Source organism: Pteropus vampyrus, unplaced genomic scaffold (genome assembly GCF_000151845.1).
Source record: "Pteropus vampyrus isolate Shadow unplaced genomic scaffold, Pvam_2.0 Scaffold109, whole genome shotgun sequence".
In the NCBI taxonomy this organism is placed as follows: Eukaryota; Metazoa; Chordata; class Mammalia; order Chiroptera; family Pteropodidae; genus Pteropus; species Pteropus vampyrus.
In genome coordinates this window covers 1,187,229-1,199,056 of record NW_011888890.1, presented here as the reverse complement: position 1 = coordinate 1,199,056, position 11,828 = coordinate 1,187,229, and the positions used below count along the sequence as shown (strand labels likewise).

General features: G+C 39.1%; 1 protein-coding gene across 7 annotated transcripts in view; it reads left to right on the top strand.

Moving 5' to 3' along the window:
- The first annotated feature begins 28 nt into the window (after positions 1 to 28).
- NFIB (nuclear factor I B) overlaps positions 29 to 11,828 on the top strand; it is a 220,183-nt gene continuing 208,383 nt past the window's right edge. For 6 of the 7 annotated variants that reach the window (XM_023533691.1, XM_011365297.2, XM_011365293.2 and 3 more), the window contains exons 1-2: positions 29 to 1,197; positions 7,302 to 7,833. In XM_023533691.1, the coding sequence (XP_023389459.1) occupies positions 1,168 to 1,197; positions 7,302 to 7,833 (562 nt within the window). In that variant the 5' untranslated portion in view covers positions 29 to 1,167. The remainder of the gene's footprint in view (positions 1,198 to 7,301; positions 7,834 to 11,828) is intronic. The other variant, XM_011365298.2, reaches the window with a different exon arrangement.

Here is an 11,828-nt window from a genome sequence, read left to right as displayed (position 1 = left end):
GGGGGCGGGGGGTGTGGAGAGGCTGGTGCAAAAGGAATGCGCGTTTGCAGGAGGAGGAGTAAAGCGATGATTGTGTAATTAAATAATAAAACAATCCTTAAGTCTGATTTGGAGAGAGCTCGAGCGGGGTCCAGAGGGTGGAACCGGTGAATTTTTCAACTTCCAAGTTTTGCAAGGAAAGAAAGCGAGAGAGGGAGGGGAAAAAAGAGCCCAGACCAGAAAAGAGAGGAGTTTGGAGCCGAGCAGGAGAGCGGGATTTATCGTTTGGGATTTTTCAGGAGCTCGTTCCGATCCCCCTGGGCTCTGGGCAGCGGCAACAGCAGCAGCCTCCTCGCTCGGCCGGGTCAGACGCGGGGCGAGGCGGGCGGCCGGGTGGCCGGGCGTGGAGAAGCCAGCGCGGGAGGCGGCGGCTGCAGCCGGGGACCGCGCGCTGCGAGCCTCTTCCGCCCAGGAGACCTGCGCTCGCGCCCCCTCCCTCACCCCGGCCTCTCCCTTCTCCCCACTCCACCCCGCCCCCACTCCAGCCCTCTCCCGCGCGCACCCCGCCACCCGCGCGCACTCGCTCACGCTGCCCCTTGCGCACACACATGGTCGTCTCGCAGCAAAGTTTCGCCTGCGATCGTCTCTTCGGGATCCTGCCGCAGTGCTTGGGGCTGTAACCTTGAACTTTCCCAGCGCGGTGACATTCTCTTCGCTCTCCCTCCCGCCCTCTCTCCTGCGCCCCCCTCCCCGCCTTTTTTAAAAAAGCATTTACCACCAGCCATCACCCCAATCCAACCCACACCGAACCTTTTCGCACCCCCTAGCCCCCAACAACAACTGCAAAACAGAAAACAAACCCCCAAACCCAGGCGAAAAGCGGCCAACACCGGCGGCGGCGGCGGCGGCGGCGGCCTCGGCGAGCACGGCCAGCGCGCTCGGACTGCAAGAGGGTTAAAAGTGTAGATTGGATTTCACTCCGGGAAATCTAGCACGCGGAGTGAACTTGAATCTTTGGCTATTTAAGGAGGACTGGGTTTGTTGTGAAGTTGCGGTGATCCAGCGCAGAGCCCCGTCCTGATTGATCGCATCGCGGGGCTCAGACGACTGTAAAATGAATAGATGAAATTTTCGCTTCTCGAAGATTTTCTTGGGCATCTCCGGGAAAGTGCGTTTTAAGGCGAAGTCATGATGTATTCTCCCATCTGTCTCACTCAGGTACATGTCTCGGTCGCTCTCTCAAGCTTTCTCTGTAGCCCAAAATGCCTTTGTTTTGTTTTGTTGCTCTGGTCTGCGGGCAATTAAAAGCTTTAGTTAACCTCCGCACATCCCGGTCTCTCGAAGAAGTGGCCCCGAGTTGCGTCGAGATTTGCGGGGCGGCGTGGGAGCCGGCGCGCGGCCCTTAGCCCACAGCCACCGCGCGTGCCCAGCCCCGCGCCTTGGGCATGGAGAACCGGCGCTCGAGTGCTGCCAGGGCGGTTGGGCCGGGTGAAGCTGCCGAGCGTGGGCAGGGCCCCGGCCGGCAAGCGCTAGCCCCTGCGCGGGCCCCCGAGTGCCTGCTGCGACACGGCGCCCCTGCCCATGGTGTCCACCACCCCTCTTCTTCGCCCGCGCGCGCGCTTAGGCGGACTCCAGCTTTAGAGGAGTTTTAGTGGGGACTAAACCCTTAATAAACAACCAGTGAACTTGGGCGAGGGGACTGTAGCATGAGTCCTTGTGAGCGCTTCTGGACTCCACTGCAAGCAGTGGGCAGGCAACGAAGCGAGTCGGAGGTTGTGGTCCGGGGACCCATTCCTTTGCTTAATTTGGGGATCTGAAACTCTGTTCCTTCGTGATCCGCACTTTGAGGTTTCCAGTCACCACACCACAAAGACGGTTTTTACGTTGACACCAGTTGGTTATGGGGAAAGTTTAGGACTTTTAGAACATGTTCATTTTGTGGAGACCTGTTCATTTGACAATATTTAGGCGTAGCTGTTAAGGCAGACGGTAATGCTGGAAAAGTAAAAACATTTTAAAAAATTGCACTTTGAAAATTGTCCTAAGACTTTAGGAACAATATTCTGAAATAAAACACTGGCTTTATACATTTTTAAGAACAGAATTTGTACAATTTTAAACCATACAGTCAGATGGAAAAGTGGCGAGACCGAACAGACTTACCTGGGAGCAGTTTTCATTGCTGCCCAGCTAACTAACTAACCAACTGACGAACTAACTGAATATCTTAGCTCAGAGTTGTTATTTTGAAGCAGTATTTTAAACCTTTAAAGGTGTGGGACAGTTAACTTCAGCGTTTAGGAGGTTGTAGAGCACGATTGGTAATTGTTAACCAATTTCTTTGACATTGGCATAAAAGCTAAACAGTTAAAGAAGTGACAGCCCGTTTTAGGTGTGTTACATTTTTTAAAAAATCCAATATTGCGGTGATGCATTTTTATAATGGACAAATGATTAAGATTTCAATTGTATGACAATTAGAAGCCATTGTGATTCAAAAGGACTGAGGCATTCATAAATTGTGAATGAAGATGAAAACAATGATAAGGCTTATTCAGTGATTGGATACAGTCCTGTAGCTTTTTGGCTGACACATTTTTTATTGTTTATATTTTGTTTGGCATCTGAGTATGATTAACTTAGATATGGCTATTTTCAGCAAGTAAACGTGCACTTTAATTTAACAAAACTAGAAAAATGAGTTGCTGAACTATTTGTGCTTTAAAAGCTATGTATAATGTCCAATAAATATGATGATGGAATTGTTTCAGGTATAACGAATTGTCTTTAGTTGTAAAAGTTACCCTTCATATTACCCATCATCAGGATTTTTTTCCCTCTTCCTGGTAAACTACGTCCACTTGCCATTGCTTTTATATTATTAAAGCATAGTTCAAATAAAACAAATTGAGGTATGCTTTTCACTTACAAAGTAATGAATCACCTATTCTCTCTTGTACAGGATTGCTTTTTCTGTATTAATTTATATTTCCAGCATTGGCTTTTCAGAAACATTGGTAGTGATTACACTGCATTTTTGGCTTCCTCTAAATATATATTGAAAACTCACTAACTTTATCTTAATTTGTATAAGTTAAAAATAATATCGCAGCGTTGCGGCATGGAGTATTAGGAATATATACAGCATCACCATTCAGCTATCACATTAGTATTCAAGGATAGATAGTTACCAACACTAATTCATGATGGCTAACATTCTCTACTGTTTTAATAATATAAAGCTACATTGACCTATTAAAACTGTATTTGAGATTTAAGGCCTAAATTAGAGAAGGAATTTTAGCTTTAGAATTCTCACTTAACTAATTATATCTATGTGACTTAATAGGTAATATAAGGTGTTGAAAAAGTATGGGCACATCGACTGTGTTGCTTTTATATCAGGCCAATAGTTTAGTTTTGTATTACAAGAGCTTAATAGCTGTAGCAAAACATTTTTTAGGATATGTAAATAGAAATAAAGAAACATTCTTAATTGGTTGAAAACTTTACAAAGTATCTCAATTGTCCCAATGAGGTATTTAGGTTTTAGAAAGATTTTTAATTCAAAAGGAGCTACAGTTAAAGTTGATATTTAGCAAAATGTTATGCAGAGGTATCGGTACATTGATATAAATCAGTATTTATACATAAGTGTAAATCAGATATAAAAAGGAAATTAAGAACCATCATTTATGATTTAATATTTGCTTTTTCTAAAAGTAATGTAAACCCTTAATAATATAACTTTCAGTTAGCACGTTTGCACTGAATTTATTTTCTTTCATTGTTTTTCAAGTTCTTTAGGTACATTTTTTAATGGTTTATTGTTATATAGCAGTGCTCCAAGACCATCTAATGTTTGTTCTTTCTCCTTGATATTGGTCGAATTTTCCATCCCTTTCATGGAAACCATTGTTTCTGGGAAGAAAAATAAATATTTTAGTGGAGTTAGGACTGTTTGCTTTTACATTTGAAATTTGTAATGTGGTTATTTATCAATTTAGTTCCACTAAAGGAAGTTTTAAAAGAGAAAGAATTACTGAATCTCGGTGTATTTTAATCAAAATTCTGGAAGAGCAAGGTGGCATGTTACCTTAGTATAGAGCCATTAGATCTTAGATCACTTACATGCTTTGCTTTAAAAAAATAATTTTCATAATGATTTAAAGTGTTATTGTGATAATCTATTAATTGGACACTTGAATACCCTAATTACTTTTTTTTGGTTGAAGATAGTTACTGTGTTCCATATTCATGTCACTCAAAATTATTAAAAGTATATTGCAACTTAGCATTAGAAAACAGTTACACTTAGGAGATGACATTTTAGGCATGTTAATACAGAAATTTATATGACTTATAGCAAACTCTGCTTATTATTTTTTTGAGGATATATCTCCTTGTCAGTAACTGTTTCACTTGAATGTAATCCACATAATAGTAAAGCCCTGAAAGATATTTGTAAGGTGACTTCGTGAACTGAGAAAGTTTGCTACTTCTATTTATCGATAAAAAAGCACATTTAAAAATATTACTTAGCAACACCGGCAACAAACTCAAGGCAACTTTAAAAATCATTGTTTTGTGTGCGTTTGCTGAGAAATTCCAAAATCGACCCTCGAATTGCATTTTGATTGTTTAAAATAGTTTAATTAAAATTTTGAGGTTCAATACATATAAGATGATTTGAAACTCAAATTTAATCAAAAGTATGTTTGATGTCTTTATAAGAAAATGAAATGTCACTGAACATAGTACTTAAAGATGTACGTACTTAAGAGTTACCGCACTGCTTAATATCTGTTAAAATAATATTGCACTTTTAAAGCATGGCAAAGGTAAAATGGGAGAGACAAAGTTGCCTGTCCCCCACATATACTCTATATTCTCAAGTTTTTAGTTTGAATGTATGTATGTATGTTTTTAAAATCATATCAGTAAATCATAGTAAAAGTCAGATTATAGGAAGTGAGTTCCCAAAGCATGTTTAAGTCCACATTTCCTTGAGCAGGGTTTCCTTTTGCATATATTTCTAAGGGAGATAAACAAAGTTTTTGTAGTTACAGTAAAAGCTGAAAGCATGGCATCAGAAAGTGTATGGAGATAGGGAGGTCTTATCATAGGCTGTGGTTGCTGTGAGCAGGGCTGCCTTCCCACACAAAGAACAGATTGTGGTTTAACTCTTTCCATGGCCTAGTTTAATGTGCTCGCATAGTAACCGAATTGTTCAAATCTCTGCTGGAAACTACTGATCGGTTTAATGATTTCCTCTATGGCATTTGGTTATGGCTCATGCTGTGATGTAATCATCTGCATTCTGTATTGTTACAAAATTTTGATTTATACTTATTCTGCTGTAGGAACGTATTACGGCAATATGTTAAAAACTTGATAACTGCGTTATTGATTGGACGGGACATGTACCTCTTCCTTTTCTGAACTGCAGACTGCTAACATGCTGCAGTCTTTAGCATTGAAACTTTGAGTTTTATCATAAAAATGGATTACTAACTATATGGGACTTTTGGGCACCTTCTTTGTTAGAGGGTCATTCATTAGTTGTACTCTCATCATCTTTACCTAATAGAATTTATTCCATGTACTTCAGGGTTACTAGCACTAGTATGTAAATTCTAACTTGGGATGTGATCAGTTAGAGAAAGTTATTTTGGGATGACAGTATAATAAATGTAACCAGAAAAGTGGTCGCCGTAGAAGTTCTTATTTGCTTCAGATCTTGGCGTATTGCACGCATTCATGAGATGTTAAGGTCTTTCTCTGAACAGTAATAGGCCTGAACTTATGAGACAGGTTTTACCTACAGCAGGAAGTAATGAAACACTGACTGCTTTGGAAAGTAACTTGAAATATCTGTAGGTAAATATTATCTGCCACTCCTCATTACTCCTATCCTTGAAAAAGGCTTAGATGAAACAGGTAGGAAAAATGCAGGAGACTAAGGTAAACCACTTAATTCAAAAGACAGGGTACTATACCATCCGCACACGTGCAGATTCAGAAACACATGCATATGTTGTACCCACGATCCTGTCTGAGAGTTCAAATGAATTTTATTGATCCCACAAAAGCAGTAAGTGACCAGCAGTGCACTCCTGGTGTCACCCTGCCACTGCATGCAGAGACACAAAGAATGTAAAGTTGGTGCCAAGTTGCCATTTTTCATTGTTCGCCTCAGATTGATTTTTAAGGGGTTTAGAATAATTGCCATACTCATGTGATCGGTTAACAAATTAACTGAGTCTATGGGGCTTCAGATTCTATAGGAAAAGCTGCCGGAAGAACATTCATGTAATTTTTGTTTTCAACTTTAGAAAGTTTTATTTGAAAATGGAAGAGTGTGTCTGTGTGTCTTCGAGAGAGCAGGAGAGTGTGAGTATGAGTGAGTGAGTGTACGAGTGCGTGTGTACATGTGTGTGTGTGTGTGTGTGTGTGTGTGTGTGTGTGTGTGTGTGTGTGTGTGTGTGTGTGTTAGGGGCTAGTGTTGGTGGTGGAGGGAGTTAGCAAATGCACTGCTCAAAGTCCGGAAACCTGTTTAGGACACTGATACAACAAGCTGTGTCCTTTGCCCACTTTCCCTCACTGTATACCGGTTTCTCTAGTTACCACTCTTGGAATGGTGCTGTTTCAGTGTTGGAATGTTGGACGTTTGATAAGAAAATGGATCAAGTTTAATGGCGCATGCTCTTTGTGCCACCAGCAGCCTCTTGCTGAGAGCATGCTCCAAAAGCGGGAACTGTGTGGCATTACACTGAGCATCTATATGCTTTGTGTTTCTGTGCCACAGAGAAGAGAAATGAACTGTGGCATCGCTTCTGCCTTCTGAACAGCTCTGCTCCGATTACAAAAAAAAAAAAAAAAACTCACTGTGTTCTTTGTAAAATGGTACTGTGTAGTGTTAGTTGGTCAATCAAATATTTAAATATTAAATTAGGTGCCAAGCACCTTGGTTGCTTACATTTTAAAGAATGTAGGATGCATGGTGGGAATGAGGGGGATGGGGCTAGAGTGGAAATACAAATATAAACCTTATTTTCTTTTTAGGAGGGAGAATCAACCTGTGAGTTTTGGTGGAAAGGGGGCAGCTTGCCATACTTTAATTGTTAATTGGCATACTTTTTAATTGTTCTGCTATTTTGATCATTTTAAATAAGAAAAGAATGTTATTTTTATGCATAACTTTTTGTACTGACTTGGGAATGGATTATGATATTATCATCATCATCATCATCATCATTATTATTATTTTGAGGCTTTAAACTGACCATGTATGTCTTCTTTTTCCCTCTCATCTCCCACAGGATGAATTTCACCCATTCATCGAGGCACTGCTTCCACACGTCCGTGCAATTGCCTATACTTGGTTCAACCTGCAGGCTCGGAAACGCAAGTACTTTAAAAAGCACGAGAAGCGAATGTCAAAGGATGAAGAAAGAGCAGTCAAAGATGAGCTTCTCAGCGAAAAGCCTGAAATCAAACAGAAGTGGGCATCCAGGCTTCTGGCCAAACTGCGCAAAGATATCCGCCAGGAGTACCGAGAGGACTTTGTGCTCACCGTGACTGGCAAGAAGCACCCGTGCTGTGTCTTATCCAATCCTGACCAGAAGGGTAAGATTAGGAGAATCGACTGCCTGCGACAGGCAGACAAAGTCTGGCGTCTGGATCTAGTCATGGTGATCCTGTTCAAAGGCATCCCCTTGGAAAGTACCGATGGAGAGCGGCTCATGAAATCCCCACATTGCACAAACCCAGCACTTTGTGTCCAGCCACATCATATCACAGTATCAGTTAAGGAGCTTGATTTGTTTTTGGCATACTACGTGCAGGAGCAAGGTAGGAGCAGATTGTTCTTTCTTCTAGCACCGTACACACTGCCTACAAACCCCATATGCGGAATATCTGGCTTAGGCTAGGTGGTCCTCGAGGGTCCTAGATCTCCTTCCTCACCCACTCTGGGTAGAGTGGCATGCCCTCTTCCACTCAGGTATCCATTGCCATGTGCAAGCCATGGGAATACACGTGGAGCTTTCATACCGGGATAGGTGTGGATATTTAAAGAAAGACCACAAAGAGATACGTTTTCAAAGGTCTTTGAAATGATCTACTTTTTCAAAGACACAGAATAGTCTGAAAAATATGGTTTATTACGCTTCATTGTTTTGTCCTAGGATATATTTCTTGTATATAGTCATCTTTTCTCAATTTGAAAATGTAACTTTATTTATAGATAGTGAAACCGCTCTTTAATAATCTTTGTATTAGCCTCATATCTAACAGGGAGATGAACTTTGTTCATGAATCTAGTACTACTGCAATGAAAATAGAATTAGCATTTCCTATAAAATGCTTAAGCTAGCCAATATCAGAGAGTGTATATCTATGTAGGTCTAGATTTTTTTAATTTAAATATTTCTATCAATACCCACTTTTGATTGTGTAATAGTCGTTGTAGATTAAATGGATCATAGTTCTTGTTTAAATAATTTATAATATTTTACCAGAGTGACTTGGAAACACTTAATATTTTTATTTAACTTGAATGTAAATTCATAAAACTTACTAAGGAGAAAAGTCATAGCTCTCCTTATAGAACAAAAACAGTGGACTAGTTACACTGGTTTAAAATAAATCTCAAAAAGAACGCAGAAACCACGTACCATACCTAATTTAAAAATACTTGATAAAGAGAGTGGTGTAAGTGTTGCCTGAATAATTCAAAAATAGGTGATATTTTTTGCTGAGTGTTTTTTGAGTTGATAAAATGTTTCTATGTTATTTTTATTTTCCTTAATATATTTTCCTTAAGTAGGTGAGAATGTCTTTTCTTCAAATCAGTGTGTCAGGATATAGATATCCTTGTATTAGCAACAGTCCATAGTAAAACATCATTTTAAAAAGCATACCAAAAGTGGACTGAAGTTTGATCTGCCACAGATGGTGGGTTATTTCCTAACTTGGCCTGGTGGTGGGGAAAATGGCCTATAGATACCCAGGTGGCTGATGTTTGTTTATATAAATGTGGGATTTAATATATTGGTATGAACTTTATTATCATCCACAAGATACAATACCAAAGTTACTCCTTGACTTAGAAATCTAGGTAATTTACTATGTATTTTTTGTCTATATTTCCTTGATACAGTTTCAGAGATGTGCTTAAATGCCATTTAAAATTTTTTAGTTTGATTTTAAATAATGGTGTTGGACATCATACATTTGAAAATTTTGCTTTTTTTTTAAATGAAACATTACATTTATTATTTCAATGCATTTAAGAATTTGAGTCAAAGTAATGATGGTTTGGGGGAAAATATATTTTTGCCCTGCGTGTCCTAATATTAAAGCTCATTAACATATGACACTTAATTTGATTGACAGCTGTCTAGGAGGTGACATTTTAAGGTGGGCTGTATATAAGTGTTGGATTGACTCTAAACGTGTTATAACTGTGTTGTGAAAGTCAAGGCTAGAAGTAAAGTTTTAAAAAGTGGGTCATGTAACTTTTTCGTGCCGGGTAGGGAAGATTTGTAAGCATTTCACTGCTGCTCACATTTTAACTTGCTCGAAGACTAGTTTTTGAGGTGTGCATGCGTGTACATTCACTCCCAGGGCAGGCAGCCAACTCTCTTGGTTGATGAACTGACAATAAAGAACATATCCTTTGGATTTGTGAAGATAGATTGAAGAAAGAAAAATGCAAAAATGCCTTCTGCATTGCACCATAAGTCATGATAATCATAAAGTTTTAAGCAACTCTTGGAGACCATGGTTTTAGATAAAACACTGATTTTGTTATTGTTTTGAGTCTCTATCATAAAAACATTTCATTATTTTAATTTTACTCCGTGCATCTAATTTGTATTCTCTGCTACCTGCCAGTGCATCATCTCTTCTTAACATCTGTTGGCTTTTTCTTTGAAAAATTCACATCAGGATGCTTTTGTGTGTTCCCTTCTTTAAAATTTATAAATATTTTTGGTCAAATATAGGTTAATTATGTTGTTTTACAGTACAATTGATTAAAGAAGGCATCTTAAAAGATAAGTCTGTAGTCAGAGGGCTACATATCTCCCATAATGACTTTTTATTACTCCTATAAGTACACGAAAACCCACTTAAGTCTGTTTCATAAATCAGGTAAGGAAGTATAAAGAAAAACATGAAAGAAAAATCAGAAAAGAAAAATATTATATTTGCAACAGAATGAGCAACAAAATTATCTTTCCCTCCTTTTTTCTTTCTCGCTTCACTTCTAAACGACTAGGAGGAAAACATGAGAAAGAACAGAGAGAATGCCAAAGATGGTTGCCACTGGCACCAGGATTGGCATCAGACCCTCTTTGTTTAGCTCAGGATGCCTGTGATTTGTTAGTTGGCATCCGCATTGCAGTGTGGAGTGATGTTACAATATATTGACAATTTCCAGATCTAGAAATGTCAATAGTCCTCTTGGTTATTTATACAAGATCACAAACTGCATCTCTTCTGGATAATGAAATAAAGACCAACATATAATAAAGTTCCATTGTTGACCAACTTCCTATGCTTTCCTTTTTTCCTAATTCTCTTGGTTTAACCCACACTTTTTTTTTTTCTTCATGCCCAGCAGCCTCATCTTTTTGAAATGTGGAAAGAGTTACTAGAGCTTTGACACAAGCTCTAGTGCTACATCTGCATCTGATATGGTTTTGGGAAAAAATTATGCATTCTGAAATCATTTTTGATATATAGTTCATTAGACTTTTGCATCACATAGCTGCAGGGCAGTATTTTCTTTAAAGCTAGGTCTCTTTGTTATTCAGCTTCTTCTATGCATATAGCCTAGTTGGTCGCAATATAGTCCATTTTTCTATTTCTCTATATTAGTAAAGGGTCATGTTCAATATAGTCATTTATAAAATTATGTAAACCCCCTCTCCTCCCCCCCACTTTACCTAAAATATACACATCATTTGGGAGTAACTGCGTTTAAATCTGTAAAATCATTTGATGTTATTGATTCAGAGGCTGCGCTTCGGCTGTTTCGTTGCTACAAGAACCGCCATTTTGTTTGTGAAGTGCCAGGCGAGGGGGAAAAAAAAGGCAGACACTGTGCTTGATGCCAATAATGGTTGCCAGTGGCACCGAGGTTGGCATCAGACCCTCTTTGTCTAGTTGCTGAATGCCTTTGATTCGTTGGTTGGCATCCGCATTGCAGTGGGCACACTGGAAAGTTTTTGACAATCCCTGAATGAAAGCTGCTTGCTTGTTTGCTGCAGCAAACCTTAGCTAATATAAAACCCTTCCTTTTTTTTTCCTTTTAGTTTTTTTTTTAATATTTTCGAAGACTGTGACAGATTAAAGGAAAAAATAGCTCTAAAGTGGCCTCCATTTTCCCAAAGATATTAAAGATGTCCAATGATTCTTGGGCAGGTGGTACCTATTCCCCATATTGTCTTTGTTATTACATCCATGAAAGCAAAGCAAAGCAAAACAAAACAAAACAAAAAGCAGGCATGCCTTGCACAGCACACCTTACTGGGACATAATTATACTTACTGTATAAGATGCAGGGTGTAATATGAAAAGGGTGTGGAGGACTAGCCAAATGCAGTAATATGTAATGCATTCATTATGACTGACTACTGCTTTCAGTCACATCACTGCTTATTTCTTAGGTAATTTTTGGTTCTTTTAGTTTCCACACTTCTCAATTTTATAGTAACATGTTGAGAGGACCTTACTTTTCTTTCTAGTTAGTAATGTGCAACAGTGTAAATGGTAAAAAAAAAAAAAAAAAAAAAAAAAAAAAAAAGAAAAACCGTAATGAGGAAACCTATGTGTTAAGG